Below are 17,415 nucleotides of genomic sequence, written 5' to 3'. Positions count from 1 at the left end.
GTCACACTGATTCAAGCAGTAAAGAAAAGGCCAAATGATTGCAGCAATGAAAAGCACAACATATTGTATGACTAAAAGAAATATGAACTACAGAACACTTACCACAATATCCTCATACTGAGCATGCTTTATTTGAAAACTTATTTAAAACCTTTCATTTTTTAATATTCATCATTAATTTATACATAGATATAATTTAAGATATAATTTATATACAATTCTAACTATTCCCAATGACAAACTTTGAAACAAAACCTGGCAGTAAATAACTGAAAATCTCATATCCACAGCTTACATCTCAATCAGGGCTGAGGTATGCAGGCAAGGACACATGCATATATGCCTGAAATCATCAGAACACATGATGTATATATGAAGATATACTGCAGGAAAAATTGAATCACATTGTAAAAATCCTGACTAGTTTTGCATTTGTTTTTAAGATATCTTCAAGAGGAGTGATACACACATATGCTAGGGTGACAATACTCAGGAACATACAGACAGTTGTTTTTCCATTCAGGTGGGCTCACACCTTTGCTATTAAACCCAGATAAATTACATTTTAAAATCTTAACATTTTCCATATTTCATTTGGAATATATGGATCACGTATACAAATTCCTGGGCTGACATTCAATTCTTACATAAGCTGTGTTTTATGCAAAAAGAATCAATTATATTGCTTTCTGCCTGTCCGAGCACCTGCCTAACTGATATCACAATTGTTTTCACTCACATGAATGAAAACAACATTCTTCTCCTGTGAATATTCTTTATGCTGTTCTTTTCTCTCTCCTGGCAATTTTCCAGTTTGATCAAAAAGAAAATTGCCCCAAGACTAATAATCAGGATATTTTGTCAGAACTAGATTTATTTTAATTATTCCACATTGCCATTGTTTAGTGAATGAGATCACTGGATGCTGCACTATGACGTAAACATCCTATGCTGTAGTACAGTCCAACCTCGAAAATCCAGCATTCCGTGGTCCGGGAACTCCCATGACCCAGGACATTTTTGAGTCACCTGCCATTACTTCTTGAGCGGCAATGAGGGTGGCACCACACATTTCAGTTTTTTTATTTGTTCGGATTTCAGAACTGAAGCTTGCTCCGTAAATACACGAGGACCGTTTATTTCCAATGAAAACATTCTGTGAAACTCAAAAATACACAGGATACAAAAGAACTGTAATTTGCATATACACTTGTGTATCATGCGATCATTAAAATTTCATCACATACATCGTGTATAGTGTGAGGTGTATTTTCAGTAGATTACATTATGCTAGGCTTTCTATGCCTGCCTGTCTTGGTTTCAGCAGATACCACTGATTGCATACTATATCCGAGTTAGCTTTTAACTATAAAATAAGCCTAGAAACCAAAGTTCGTTAGGTTAAATGTTAATCTTCCTACATTAAATTAGGCTTATCAACATTGTGACTTGTCTACGAATTCATCACTATTTCTTATAATTAACAACCACTTACTACTGCATGCAAGACATTGGTATAAACAACGGGAAGTACTGACATAAACAATCAAATCGAGAAACAGCTGTTTGCCAGTGTCAGTTACCGTACCTAACATGCGTTTAGTAAGGGTTGCATTACAGCCGTCAACTTGTTAAAAATTTGCTAATTTTCAATGATGAATTCCATAAAATAAAATAAATCTTTATTCATCCTTCACTCAATGGAGAGGGAAGTGTTATGAAAGTATGCCACTAAATTTACGGTTGTAGCTGTAGCAGAAGAAACTAATAATGTGCAGGCCACAAAATGTTTTGGAAGAGCCAAGAGCAACATCTGATACTGGTGAAATCATACCTTTACTTCATTTATAAATAAAAAGTTGCATTTTTAAACTGCTTTGATAATTCACATATAAAACTAATCTCTGATATGCATTTCATTTAGCAACTAATGGTTGTGATGATGTCGGTAAAATGCAATCAGCTGATGATTTTAAGAATGTAAACATTAGCAGAATGCAAATGGCATGTTTGTTATGCTCATAATTGCATACAGTACATACAGCTTAGGACAAAAACTGGCATGGGGAAAGGAGAGCAAAAGCGAACATCTGCTCTCCAAAGCAGTTGAAGAAAGACTGAATGCTTCAAGAGTTTCTAGCTAGGTCTCTGACCAGCTTCCACCTCATCTGCATATCAGATGCCAGATGCCACAGACTGCTTGCATATACGATTTTTGATTGTTTTTAAACTGGTTTCCAGCTGGTGCCTGAAGATTTATCCTAATGTTAAGAGTGAAGGTTTTCTGCATATGAACAAACCTCTTTTATATATGATGGCCTTCCTCCCAACCACATTCCTTCTTGTAGCCATACCTGAACTGCACAAAAAGTTCTTACATACTTGAAAATGGTCAGTTGTTTGGGAATGGAGCATAGAAGTTTTGCAAAAACTCACAGATGAAGCAGTACAGTAATATAAAAGAAGGGTTTGTATACACAATATTTAATTTTTAAGATACTGTATCTATATTGGAATGATGGCATGGAATTATTAACTCATGGCAGAGAAAATCTACATCATTACAGTGTCGGTTTGATAATGCGTAAGAGTGACATCAGTATGTGAGTCTGAACTTATCAATAAAAAACTGTTCATTTCAGGTAAAATTTAAAAATAAAGAAAAATAAAGGAGCAATAGTAAAAAGATATAGTATATGAACCAACTTTGAATGCATTCGAAAAACAATCACAACAAATGCAATATGTCTACATGCACATCTAAAACTATTTTCAGGTCCAACTCTTCCAGATAAAACTGTTTATGGGTCATAAAGATACAATGTGAGAGTGATGCAAAGGATGCAATTATTCTACTAATAACACACCTAGAAAACCATAGACACATGAACAATACATTAAAGGCAAGGTAGTTCAACAGCATGCAATATGCAATATCTAAACAAAAAAATTAGTAAAATAAACATGCAAGCAGATCCAGTATCCCAATTAACAAAAACCTACTAAATTAATGATGCCGCAGCTATAAATACTTTAAGTAATCTATGATATACCTTTAAGCATGGCTGCACAGACATGTACAGCCATCCCACTTATTAAATTGTCACTTTTCCTAAACCTTTACTGAACTAACCCAATTATTTTTTGTAAATATCATTTCATACAAAACTGTCCCAAATTAGAAGTTTTCCTGTTGGAAGGAATACTTTACTTAAGATAATGACACCCACAACAGGGCGCACTGGTGTGAAAGTGCTGAGCTGTAAGTCAGAAAACTGTTCTTCTAACTACAGTAGTGTTAGCACTACCCATGTCATCCTTGTTACCTTACTATTTCTTGAAAATACAACACTACTTGGGAAATGAGTAGAGAAACTTTATGAAATCATACCCATCAATGCAATACTTTTGGTAAACTTGGATACTAAATGAGCTAATTTGCAATAATGACAATCTTATTCATCCAAAGTGATATTCCTCAAGTAGTGAAGAGCACGAACTCTCATACTCCTTCCTCAGTTTGAAATCTCATTTGAAGTCTTAATATAAATATACAATCTGTCCTATTCTTTTTCATTCTTTCTGACACTTTCTATAGCTTGCCCTTCCTCTGACCAATTTTCTATCTTTCCCTTCCTTGTCCTCTCTCTCTTACCTCTTATCGTGTTTGTCGTCACTTTAGCAATGTGTGACAGCATAGCAACCTCGTGTCACGCACGTGGGTCCTATGACTGCCACTCCTGTCTCAGGGAAGAACAATGACAGCACAGGATTAGTAATAAAAGGCCTTCATAAAAGCTTGGCCTTATATATGTAGCAGATACATACCTACTTCACTCTCAAGAATAAGATTAAATTATTATATCTGCTTATGGGTTTATTATTCTCATGCTGTGTCTTATCTTCTTATGCTTTCTAATTCCTATAAAGGAAATTAACTCTGACCAGGGGCAGGTGCTACAGTCTGCCCTCATAAGTATTTGGGGAGTATGGGGGAGATGCGACGTATCTTGACTGATGCCAGTTACTACAGTACTTGGAACTTTTACAAACCAACAATTTTCTGCATAATTCCCTAAAATGCTGTTCTTACATATCGCATGCCAACATCTATTTTGTTAACAAGCAATTAGTGCCTGAAAAATATATACGTAATACCTAGGAATATGGTAGCCATGCCTCCAGTCAAATCCATGAAACACAGGACAAAAGTAGTCTACAATGATCTCTGATCAGATGCTCTGCCCTCTGCCCATGAAGCATTACCCTAAGTGTACAGTCATTTTTTTTTATTAATACATCTTTATTTTTGTACTTGTAAGCATCTCCAGGGCACCTGAGTAGTATTTTCCTTTACTGAAACAAACTTTCAATTTGAAGAGCACTGCAACTGTATACTGTACAGTCTACACTATACTTAAATAAATACTCAAATTTCGGAGTCCAAAGACAACACATCTCAAATAAAGTGGTCTTCCTATCTTATCTTACTTCTACATCCATGAAAGCAGCCCCCATTCAACTGTTAAAACACTTTCTTTTCTTTATCATTACTAGGATAAACTTTCAAGATTAAATTGTGCTCCATGTTTTCACTTCTAATCAGATGTTTTGGTATCTTTCCTCTTCTGGAAAAATATTTTACTCTATCTTCCCCTTCCTTTCTCATTACCCTCTATGCATCACGAAGTGGCTAAGTCAGAGCATTATTCAGCCTCATACCAACCAACTTCCAAAGATAATACTATTTTTTGAGATTCCCCCTCCTCTGACCAGTCTTTTACTCTTTGAACCAGTCTAAACTTTACATAATCCTTGGTCCAACATGCTGAGGTCTTATGTTCAAGTACTAAGAATGATGATCTGTCATGGTAACACTGTTCCCATATTTATGTACCTTTAAAAGAACTCGTTAAGCACTCTAATCCAGTTTACCAAACTTCATTCATGAGAGAAAGTTCTGTGAATCATGAGAAAATAAAAAAATAAAATGAAAAAAGTAGAGAGAAAAAGGACTGAAATCTGCATCTTAAATTTGCGATTATGAAAAGAGAGTTATTTGTGCTTGAAATGTTTGAGTGAAATTCAAAAAGACCAAAGTACCTTAGTTCTAGTGACCAGTACATCACAAAAACTAATGATTTCTGTGAATATTCAAAGCTGTTAATTGGGACTATACTGGTAAGCAGTGTCAAAGCAACCATCAAAGCACAATGCAAATGCATTCAACTGCTTACATGGAGAGCACAACATTGTTGGAAGTACATTCTTCAGATGGATTAGAATATTCCCACCATTGTTCGATGCAAGGCAGACAGTAAGCATGGGCACACGGAAGAATCACATCAGGACGACGCTCCAGGCAGATGACACACTCTTCTAAATTGGTCCCACATGTCCCTGTTGCTCCACTGCTCTCCATTCCAGGCTGGCTCAAATGGGTTCTAGCAGAAGTAGACAATTCCTGCATACCTCCCAAAACAATGGAAGCAGCCATTGTGGGTGGCACAGGAACATTACTACTGGGAATGGCACCACTTTCATCTGAAAAAAGGGGAAAAGTAACATTGCTTACAGTTTCAAAATTTTAACTCAATAAAAAATATAGTGTGTTATTATTCAAAATTACAGCCTGAACCATATTTAATGGATACTGAATCAGACCACCTTTTGTTTCATACCAGAATTTGGGTAATTCTACCAGATTGCAAATTCCTTACACAACAACTAGAGATTGCCAATTCCTTACACAACAACTAAACTTATTAAAACAAAAAATTTCTTGAATATGACAAGAGGTTCCATAATTAAACAAAAATTTTTATTATATGCTAAAGCAAAAGGTGTCCATATTTCTAATGTTATAATAGTATAATTTTTTCCTGTCTTTACTGCATTTTAAATTCAACCTCGAGTTTATAATAAAAGTTATTATTTCTGTAAAATTCTTTTAATAAAATCCCTAAAGACAAGACAAGAATTGAAACCAGGACAAATGAGCACCTGGTCTCTCTTTTTTCCATATTTTAATTGTGATGAGTATCCCTAGGTATTATTATTAGTAGCAGTAAAATAAAAAGCAATATTAAGATAAGGATGAATGTATCAAAATAAAATGGGAACAGAGTAAGATACATTAAGCAGAGCTGATACATACTTCAAAGACAGTACAATAAACATAGCGTAAGTAGCAAAACTGGGAAATTCAGCAAAAGTTAATTCAAACAAAGGGAGACCATGAAATATACTTTAGTAGGAAAATATTTCAAAATGTTTACTACATGAATCCATATTTTTTCATACAAGCCATAAATCATATTGAGTCATGAATGTCCCCAGACAAATACTTTCTTATATCCTGGAAACAGGAGGGCAAGGAACAACTGTTCATGTATTTGTACCATGGACCCATCAGTAGGTGGTAAATACTTTCCTAATAATTCATGTAGCATACATCACAGTGAGAACGAAGGAAAGAGAGGTGTTTCAACATGTGATTAATGGGTTTGCATAAAAAAAATGTTTTATGCTATGAAAATGACACTTTTATAATAAAATAAAGCTTTATATAAACTTACCAAGTAATTACATAACTGTAGTTTCCACTTTAACGGCAGCTTAGATTCAAGCTTTTGCAGGTAGCGCTGCAATACAGTTTGTGTAGGTGATCAGCCCGTCCCACTAACGGAATATTGGAATGATTCAGCAAGCAATTCTCATTCATTTTATGCCGTATGTCCATCAGAGGGGAGGAGGCTGGGCTCTGATTCTGTAATTACTTGATAAGTATATATAAAACTTTATTTTATTATAAAAATGTAATTTTTATATAAGTAACTTATCAAGTAATTACATAGCTGAATCCCACACTGACAGGGGGAGGGATACGTGGACATAGTATTCTACTACAAAAACATTAAGTCATGTAATGAATTTGAAACAGAAAAGTTGCTAGCATTGAATACAATGCCTGTTGTTCCTTATTAGTTCAGAGAGCCTGCAGTATAAAACTACGACTGGTTGTCGCTCAACTTAACCTGTAGTGGCGTGGCAGTACAGCCAAGGGTTGTCTCTACTTAAGTGGGAGCTTTGTAGCAAAGGAGTACTCTGATGCTACCAAAGCATTAGTGGAAGTTATGCAGCTAAGGAGTTATCCAATAGCTAGCAAAACTTTAATAGGTGCCCTTGCCCTGGGAACAGTACCAATGTAAAAAACAACCAGATACACTGTCACCTACACTGAAATAATACCACAACCCATCCACTGAGAGTGGTGGGTGCTCCAGGTACTTTGTACCTCCTGGCTCCTAAAAAACTCTATACCTCACCAGAAGGTGAAGAGATAGGAGAAAATCTTATGCTTCCCCCTGCCATATCATGCCAGCCACTATCCTGTGGTACTGCAGAATTTACAAACTACTAAGCTGGCACCAGGTGAACTGTGGAAGCTCGCGGATTGGTATAAATATCACTGGTGCCAGACTGTAGCTGGTGCCCAGTGAGCTGGGAGACCACAAAAGCCTTCAGCTCTAAAGTTGGCGCCAGACTGTAGCTAGTGCCAAGCGAGCTGAGCACCAGGGAAGCCCGAAGCTCTGGGTGCTTGGGGGCTCTATAGCTGGGGCCAGACTTGTAGCTGGTGCCAGGTGAGCTGGATGCCAGGCGAGCTAGCAGCTCAAAGCTTTGGAAGCTCTAAAGCTGGCGACAGACTTCACTTCCTTAAGATAGTGAGATGCAAAGGATGATTATACTTCCAGCAGGTAGATGGCCAAGTGTGCCTGTAAGAAGTGGAGAACGATATACTTCCAGTAGGCCGATGCCAATTGGAACTAAGGGACTTATGTGCCTGAAAGCTAAAGAAGCAGAGGCTGATCTGATTACCTTAGCTTTCACTATGAGAAGGCAAAGTTGTTCTCCTGAATCTGAGAGTGTTTCAGAAATTCTCTTTAGGATGAAGGACAATGCGATCATAATCCAAGGGCAAGAGGTTCTTGACCAAACATGAAAGGATAAGAGGGCCCTCTAGATTATAAAATCCTATTCAGTAAATACCTAAAACTCCAACTGGACAGAGAGTTCACTCTTTTCTCTCAGAGTTGGTAACCACTCCAGAGTGCTTGGAGCATGCACTGGTGCCAGGTTGTAACTGGTGTCAGGTGAGCTGGGCACCAGGCGAGTTAGGAATTCGGGAGCTGGGCAGAGCTCCTGGAAGCCAAGTATGTCTGTTAAGCTTTAAGGGAGAAAGAACGGATCCAGGTCTTGGATGGATCCTAGTTCTTGGCTAAAATCAAAAGAAAAAATGAGGATAGCACATTTCTTGCTTCCTAGCTGGGTGTGAAAAAGGTTTGAGAGGTCTTCAAGAAGACGATGAAAGATCCAGGTCTCTGTGCTTAACCAGAGATAAGCATAGATCGGTACCTCTTCAAGGAAAGAGAGAGAACCTAGATCTTCTCAGAAACAAAGAGGTAATCTGCACCAGGATCTGTCGAAAAAGAAGAGATGAAGTCTGAGACACCAGTTTTGGAAGACTACCACTAAGTCTGGGAGATGGAGGAAGAGGGTGACTTCTGAATCTTTTAATAGCCTCTGCAACATGTCTTGAAGACCCTTGGGAAGTCAATCCTACAGACAGTCCAGCACCTGTCTAGGCAAGAGTGGACCCCCCCTGGTAGTATCTGAAGCTAGGATGTCTCAGAAGAGACAGTTTGGGGGAAAGATCTTTCAGAGTCCACCAACAACCATAAGTAACCGGAAACTGAGCATCATGTAGAAGATTCCTTGAAGATGCAAAGAGGTCCAAGGTTGGCTTGCTTCATACAATAATACAGAATCTGACAACTCATGGGATCTAAAGGCCATCATGGGAAGGACAAGCTTCTGACGACCCAGTAAGTCCTTCGATGCTTAGTCCCTGAATAAATCAAATGACTAGAAGACCTGATTAATCTGTCAACAGAGGAAGAGCTCTGTTGTTTGGTTGAGAGGGAATGCTGGATCCAGCTTCCCTGCTTAAGCAGATGTATTAGGACTGAGGTCTAATCCAATAGACTACCATAGAGCTAGGGTCAAGCAGTACTACAGCAGAAAGAGAAACACTTTAGCTCTTCCAGAGCAAAAGTGAAGGTTCCGTTCTTCTTGGGGACTGAGTCCTGGACATCTTCCTGGTTCTTCAAATGGGCTCCTTTGACCTAGATCTGAGGTGCTGAGCAGAAGACTTGAACTAAGCTCAGCAGAAGAAAGAATTCCCTTGCACAAGTCATGCTCAGACAACCACCACTGGAAATCTGACTAAAGAAACCTGGGCTAAGAAACAACACACAGGTGTCTGACTGTTTCCCTGTCCTGGAAAAGGTTACTGTCAAGAGCTTTCAAGCCCCTTTTCTTCAAAGATAATGAAGTCAGTCAACATGTAAAGACTGAAGTAATGGCCAGACAAAAGGGGAGTCAAATGCAGGAAGAGCTAGTAATTGGGAGAGGTCGAAGCAGACTCCCAATTGGGAAGCCCTGTCCCAAAAGGCGGAACTCTAAAACTCTCTGAGTTCAGACTGGGATCTGGAAGAGTGCTCCCTGCATATCAAAGCTCCTATCCAATTGCCCTGGAGAATAGGTGAAAGAACTATCTGGGTGGTCTCCCTCTTGACCTTCATCGTTGGGAGCGATAGCCCGTTGCAACTGTGTGGATCTCACAATAGAAGAGGGCACCAGAGATCTTCTAGAGAATACAAAACAAGAGCAGAAAAAACTCTAAATCCCATAACTGTCCAAGTCCGTACATGACAGGGCACAGAAACAATCCAAGGCGCTGAGCCTCTGGCACTGGGTGCTCTAACACTGGACACTCGGCTTTCAGTGATGGTGTAACAGGCCCAACAAATTGCTAAGTTGGTGCTGAATGGTCTCCAATGAAGCACAGGAGTGGAATGCTGTAACATCCGAGAATTACTTTTAAGGCAAAACTATTATCTATGGCTATCTAGTACATAAAGGCTGTAAAGCAATTCATAAATTGCAAAGGCTTATGGCCTAATGAAAAGCGTAATATAAACCAATTATTTTATAATGGCGTCTGGACCAATTACTTTATAATGGGGTGTCATAACACTCAAGAATTACTTTTGAAAACAAAACTATTATCGGCGGCTCGCTAGTAGTTTACAGCCGAAAACAATTCATAAATTGCCAAAGTTATGGTTTAATGAAAACGCCTAACATACAATTTACTTTTATAATGGAATGTCGTAGCTTCCAAGAATTACTTTTAAAGCAAAATTATTATCAGCGCCACCAAAAACCTAACTGATGAACAAACCACAAATGCAAATGGCGTCGTTTACTGGTGGCTCAATGATGACTGAATCAACGTAAAACAAAATAAAAAAAAACTCATCCTGAAAGATTTCAGCTTGAAGGCTACAATATACACATTCCGATAGTTGATTTAAAGAATCCTCCATCGGAATCCGGTAAAATAACCGGAAAAATAATGGAAAAAAAGCTACTGCCGGACCAAGTGTTGCCACCACAGACGGCAGGAAACGAATGAGAATTGTTTGCTAGGTCATTCCAATATTCCATTAGTGGGACGGGCTGATCACCTACACAAACTATATTGAAGCACTACCCGCAAAATTTTGAATCTAAGCTGCCGTTACAATGGAAACTACAGCTATGTAATTACTTGGTAAGTTACTTATATAAAAATCTAATTTGTTTTATCACACCAACCACACTAAGCAAGAATTTCAATTTAATAGAGGTATAAAGGTTAAACAGCCAATTGATCCAGAGGAGCACAATGGCCTGTACAAGTCAGGTGCTAAAGCTCAGTCAGCTCTCATGGGGTATACTGTGTAGTGTCACACCCAAAGAGTAAAGCTGAAATTTGCACTTGATGAGTTGTTAAAATAGCAAACATCAACTGACCATCCATGTGACAAATAAAAGCACATAACCCCTCAAGACTACATCTCTTAATAATGCATAAGATATGAAAACAAGTAGATTAGGAGGGGAGAGGAAGAAGATAGAGATTGTACTGCTTCTTCCATCACTTGTAACACTTGACCTGGCATATCTTACTGTCCCAAATAAGTATAACCCCATCACCTTGTGCAAGACATCCCTGAGATTAAAGGCAGAAAACATGAAATGGGATATCCTAGTACCACCAATTCCTACATAAGCCTACAGAATGACCTGTCTCAGCCAGAAAGATAAGGTATCTTGAAGACTACCTTCTACACTGGCCTGTAGATAAGAGTAGTCTGACTCCAGTAAATTCCTCTTAGATGTTTAATTTTAATTCTCTTCAAATAGCAGCAGATGGCCCTCACCAAAGTACAACTTTTGCATCCTTGGCAGCAAAAGACAGGGCTGTGATGACAAACAGAACAGTGTTGCATTCCTAACTACAGGCTGTCTGAAGCATGATTTCAAAATCTGGCACAAAGAACAGGCCTCTGGAAAACTAACCTCTGGCCAAAACAAATGAGGCTTACTGACTCATCTAGAAAGAATGAGGGGTAAAAGAAAAGCTGTCTTCACCATTAAAAATCAGCCAAATTATGTCAAACAAGACAGACCCCACTTAAGCAGTGGATATTTCTTCACGCTAGATCCTTTTCAAAAGGTAAAATAGCCTACCAAAAGAAAAGTGTGGTTGACAGTCAGGTGAGCGGGTAGTTTCCCCACTCCTAGCCCACCCTTCTGATAGTTTACCTTGTTACCAAGGTTTTACAACCAAAACCACTGTCACAAAGGATATTTCTAGATGAATAAAAGTGCATTCTCAAAGGAACAACAGCAAAATGAAATACCTAACCCAGCAGTTTGCATAGGACAAACCACAGATAAACCCAACAGATTTACATCTCGGCTCAAACTATCAATCAATTTGTTAACTTGGTTGATAGAGAGTCCATTCAAAAATACTAAATACAGGGAATAAAGACAAAACTTTGACAAAATACACCTGAAAATACAGAATTACACATGAGATCCGAATAATACAGTCACAACAATTGTTAATATAATTCATGATCAACAGGGAGATGGTAACAAGCTCCAAGTGATGATGGTTATACAGTAACTAAACATTTTTTAGGAAACAAAAGATTTAAAATTAGCAGATTGGATAACAAAAGAAGTGGAGAAAGAAATGAACTAGTGAATAAATGAATGCTCGAGAATAAAGCTTTACCTGATATGCTGAGGAAAAAGGCTGGGGATATTCTTACAGTGACAAGCAAATTATGAGGTACAGTTGCTCTTGGCTCTTATTCTTAAAGAAAAAAAAGTGTCTACAGGCATTCATAACACTGATGAGGACTCAATATGATGGAAAGGTTTGTGATGAAACAAGGTAATAATATCTTCAATAATTATCTCTTAGCTCCTCTGTTCTTACCTCCTGATGCACTATTAGCCTCCTGACCCTCTACTTCTCCTAGAGACCCACCGGTGCATTCATAAGTTATACGCCGAAAGACCTAGAATATTGAGTAAAATATAGTAGCTATATATATATACAACATATCAGCAATACATGATCAATACTAACACCAAAACACGGAAAGATCATCTCCATAATATCACTCTGTATATATTCACTAATCTGCATAATGCAATTTGTCAATAACATTAGTGATTCCTTACTGTGTTCCATAACATAATCAACCTTACAATTTCTGCCTGATAGAGAAAGAGTGAGAAAACAATATACATACATTATATATATTTATAGTATAATATATCTGTATGTTGCTTTCACTTCAATAGCCTTTGTTTTTTACCATAACTGAAACAGCCATACCTTGGTTACTTAATCGATTTCAGGAGGCTGTCCTGTTACCAAAAAGTCCTTTAACTGAGCAAATTTTCCCATAATAAATAATGGGAATTTGATTAATCTGTTCCAGACCTCCAAAAATACAAGAAATACTAACATTTTTGTGCAAATTTAACAAGTCTAGCATGCAGAAATTAAAAAACTAAACTGGTAAAGAGTTGACAGGCTATATGGAAGGCAGTGAGGAAGGTGAAGAGGCAGAAATATTACTGCTTGGAAAGAGTCCCTTTCCATAAAAACAGCAGGCAACTCTGCTTCTGGGGTTGTTTCTCAAATCTGTCTCTTTCTATTGCTTTCTTCTTAACCCTTAGTGGATGGATTGAGCTCCAGTGTGAAGTGAAACAGGTTTGGGGAGGTGGATGGATTAACTCTCAGTGTGAAGTACAATTACGCACCACTGTTATGGTAATAATGATTCGAAACAAAGGTGCCAATACTTATATATGCTATAAATTCACTAATGGCAACTTTTATACATACATGAGGGTTCGGCCAGTATCAGTAATGCTTGTGACTTCAAGTGGGAAGGTACTGCATCTCTCTCTCTCACATGAGTCTTTTTGTAAATTTGCTTGTAAATATACAAAGGAGTTGCTGTTGTTTTTTATTTTTGTCTTTTACGATAGTATATTGGTTGTAAATGTAATTTTACAAAGAAAATTGCAAAGAAATATTAGAAAAAGCATGTAAAAGTAAAAAATAAGTTACTGAACCTTCCTTCTCATAAATTTACGTGAATATTTTACAACAAATATGCAAAAAATTTGTTACTGCTTTTATTTCTTATCTTTTTTGATATTGTGTGAACATTAATAATAATTTTACAAACTCCAAAAAACTTATTTATTAGAAAAACATATATAAGTTGGTCAAATTTACGATTGTCTTGCAAATGAGGCCCCACAAGGGGTTGTGAATAGTCATTTTCAACTTCTCGTGGAAGGTAGGGAAAATTTTTTTAAATTTTTTTATTTATACAGTGTGAATGTATGTGTCATTCTCTTTCCATTGATGTGATTTTTTTTTTTTTGCCGACCTCAAAGTTTCCCCAGTCTGGGGTGCTGCACATTGATAAATTATGCCGTCCCTTAAGGGTTAAGACCAACTGTGTTTCTTTCTTACTAAAATCTTGTCCAATGATGATTGTTTTTTGCTTACATTTTAAATTGTCTCTAAAATGATAGACAACACTATTCAGCAAGTTTATAACATCTTTTGCTACAGCTATGTCAGGGTGACATTTTTCCTTGAAACTTTGCACTTTCATGTTTTTTTTATTTCCCTTTGAATATCTATGATTTTCTCTCTCTCTTTGCCTTGCTGGTGTCTTTAACCTTCTTAGAAACCATGATAGCTTGCATATAGTACAATTACAGTGCTTAGTACTAAAGAAAAAAAAAAAGACACAAAGTTTAGCAGAGATGTGCACTGACTGAGACCCATGCATAGACTGAAGTATTTCCATGGTTTTACCAGGGAACCACACATACACACATAACTCACTTAATCCCATACATATTCTAGTTGGTTGACTTTGTCCGCCCTGAAACTGAACCCATGTCCATTAACGGAACAGAACTTTCATCAGACAAACCATCCTTTAACTGACTTGTCCATTAAACAATGCATCCATTAACCAAAGTATGGCACCATCTCAAGGAGCAGTCTTTTATTTTGAACACAAGTCTTGCCATTCTCCTTAATACTGTTCTCAAAATTAGTCAGGCTGGTTTTGTATTTAAAGCTTATTAAGAGTTAAAACCTCTCCATAGAATGCTATTTATACAATTATAGTGCAGCTGCAGAGTCTCAGTTTCATTCTTGGATGTTAACACACTTACTAAATACTTAAATCCAAGTGGTTGTACATATCACATTTTCTTATGCATTTTCTCTCATGTTAATATCTTTACAATACCATACTTTTCTATTAACCACCATTCCAACTTTAGAATTTATCTCCCTACGGAATGTGGGATATTTAACTCAGCCATCTAGTTAAAGTATCTTTTATAACAACTAGCAAGCCTTGAATGGTGGATTCAAGGCCTCAATGTCTGACTCAGATTGTCTTGCTATGCTTACATAATCCACAAGGGCCATAATTTTGATAATTCTATCTTTTGAATGGGCATGAACTTGTAATTCCATTCTCTGATTTCATTTTCTTCTAATACTTTACTAAATTCCATGAGGACAACTGGCATCCTTGTTCACATCAAGACAATCTGTTTTTCTTTCAATTTAGACACAACTTTTATTGTTTATGTAGCTGCAACAAAGATGGGCAACCTTTTAAGCATCAAGAGCAACTTATTGTTTTTCAAGACGAGAGCAACAACCATTCTTTTTCCGCAACAATTTTTAAATAGTAGATTAATATAGTTTTTATTGCCATTATATTATAACTAAACCTCTTAAGCAACAAACACTAAAATTTTAGGATTAATATGAATTTTGATATCAGATGTCATATTTTGTGTTGACGAAAACTTTACATGGAAAGGAGCAACATATTTCTCTGTAAGTTTCTTTTTTCCTCTATTTTATTAAGAGACCTACTGGAAGCAAATCTCTTTCCATTTCCTCAGAATGAAGTACAGTAAGTTTATGCTGCATGAAAATGTAATTACAGATAACAAAAAACACATAACCAATGTAGTTATAATTTTATTTGGCTATACAGATTTTCTGCTTGAAATCCAATGATATTCAGACATAAAATTATGAGTAAAATGCAATTTGTACAGAAAATATGCCCATATAGTATTTGAGAATAAAAAAATAATTTTATTTTTCTCTTCAGTGGTATGTCAGGTGTTGAGCATTTTTGTCTAATGAAATTCTATTTATTTATAAATGTTTAATTATGAAACATGCTGCATCAGTGCTCACGAGCACTGTCAGACCATAAAAGAGCAGGAGGGTGCTCGCAAGCAACAGGTTGCCCACCTCTGGCACATCAATAAAGTTTTATAAATTTGGTGGCATACTTGTACCAAACATGATATAAGTTATGGTGGTAGACTCTGGAACATACATGATGTGAGTTTTAGTGTGCTAAAAAGGTTGCATAATTTTCAGTAATATACCAAAATAAATTTAAATTTTGGAGAATACTGTTACAGTACAAGATAAGATTTCTGAGTTTTAGTAGTATACCCGTACTGAAAAGGAATCATAAGGTTTGTTGACATACCAAACAATAAGTTTTAGTGGTATAGGTTATCAAATGAGATTTGTGAGTTTTGATGGTATACATGTACTGAAAAGATTTCAATTGGTTTAGCAGTACATATAGCCACAAAATTTATAAGTTTTGGTGGCATATCTGCAACAAACAAGATTCAAAAGTTTTGTTTCTCATGTACCAAACAAGATTTAGGAGTTTTGCACCAAACAAACAAGATTTGTAAGATTTTGGTGGAATACCTGTACCAAACATGAGATTTTATGGTATATCAAACCAACCAAAATTTACAAGTTTTGTGGCGCACCTATATCAAACAAAATTTATGAGATTCGGTGTAGCACCTGTACCAACAAGACTTATGAGTTTTAGTGGCATACCTGTACTGACAAGATTTAGATGGCTTAGTGGTATACCAAACAAAATTTATTAGTTCCAGTGGCATATCTGTATCAAATGATATTTGAGTTTTGGTGGTATATTATGATGAAAAGAATTTACAGATTTAGTGGTAAACCATATAAAATTCATAAGTCTTGGTGATATACCTGTATCATACAAGATTTGACTTTTGGTGGTACAGTATACCAGTACCAAGCAAGCTTTATAATTTTTGGAGTACTGTATACTTGCACCAAAAAAGATGTATAAGTTTTGGTGGTAAATATGTAAGAATAAGATTTATAAGGTTTGGTGATACATCTGTACTAAACAGGATGTAAAAGTTTTTGTGGTATACCAGTATCAATCAAGATTATTACTGGACATAATATATTTACCTTTTGTGCAGCTTTACTGCATCTAAGTTTCCTAGTATACAGTATTATTATTAAATTATTTTTAGGTTTTCCTTAATTACCTCTAGGGAGTATACCTCCAGGGAGTTTTCATAAAAAATCCTTTAATCACACTTATCTTTAGTTACAGATAACTCAAACTATTTGCTATATAATGTGATGAGGACATGCTTTCTGTATACTGGACAGAAGGACTATTATTCTGTGCTTTGCAAATTAGGCAAAGGCCAACCCCTGATGACACTATCTAAAGTGTCTCGTCTCATGAATGATTTTGAAAGGTTTCACTCGGTGAAATCCTTAAAATTGCTTAATCCAGGCTTTCCTATTTAAATGATGCACATTTTGGGTAATTAATGAAGTCACATCTTTTAGAGAGAGAGAATAATGTATGTGTATGAAAATGCTACCAACAGCTCCTACTAGAGGAGGCAAGCTTGACTCAACTCCAAGGAGTAATGACTTGAGGGTAGACCACCATTAATGGTCATTACCACTGGAGGGCAAGATCTCCTTCACACCCTTATTATATGCTCTCTTATAGATCACCTATGCCTGACTGCTAAGCTCACTGAAATTATAAC

General features: G+C 36.6%; 1 protein-coding gene across 3 annotated transcripts in view; it reads right to left on the bottom strand.

The window, feature by feature from the left end:
• LOC136825244 (RING finger protein 141-like) overlaps window positions 1-17,415 on the bottom strand; it is a 68,601-nt gene that overhangs the window by 12,042 nt on the left and 39,144 nt on the right. The window contains exons 5-7 of one of the 3 annotated variants that reach the window (XM_067081305.1): window positions 12,404-12,485; window positions 5,238-5,544; window positions 3,656-3,740 (exon numbers count right to left, since the gene is read on the bottom strand). In XM_067081305.1, the coding sequence (XP_066937406.1) occupies window positions 3,674-3,740; window positions 5,238-5,544; window positions 12,404-12,485 (456 nt within the window). In that variant the 3' untranslated portion in view covers window positions 3,656-3,673. The remainder of the gene's footprint in view (window positions 1-3,655; window positions 3,741-5,237; window positions 5,545-12,403; window positions 12,486-17,415) is intronic. The other 2 variants (XM_067081294.1, XM_067081285.1) reach the window with 2 other exon arrangements.

Source organism: Macrobrachium rosenbergii, chromosome 3, assembly GCF_040412425.1.
Source record: "Macrobrachium rosenbergii isolate ZJJX-2024 chromosome 3, ASM4041242v1, whole genome shotgun sequence".
Taxonomy (NCBI): domain Eukaryota; kingdom Metazoa; phylum Arthropoda; class Malacostraca; order Decapoda; family Palaemonidae; genus Macrobrachium; species Macrobrachium rosenbergii.
Note: the sequence above shows the minus strand (reverse complement) of the source record. Positions and strands in the feature narration are given on the sequence as shown.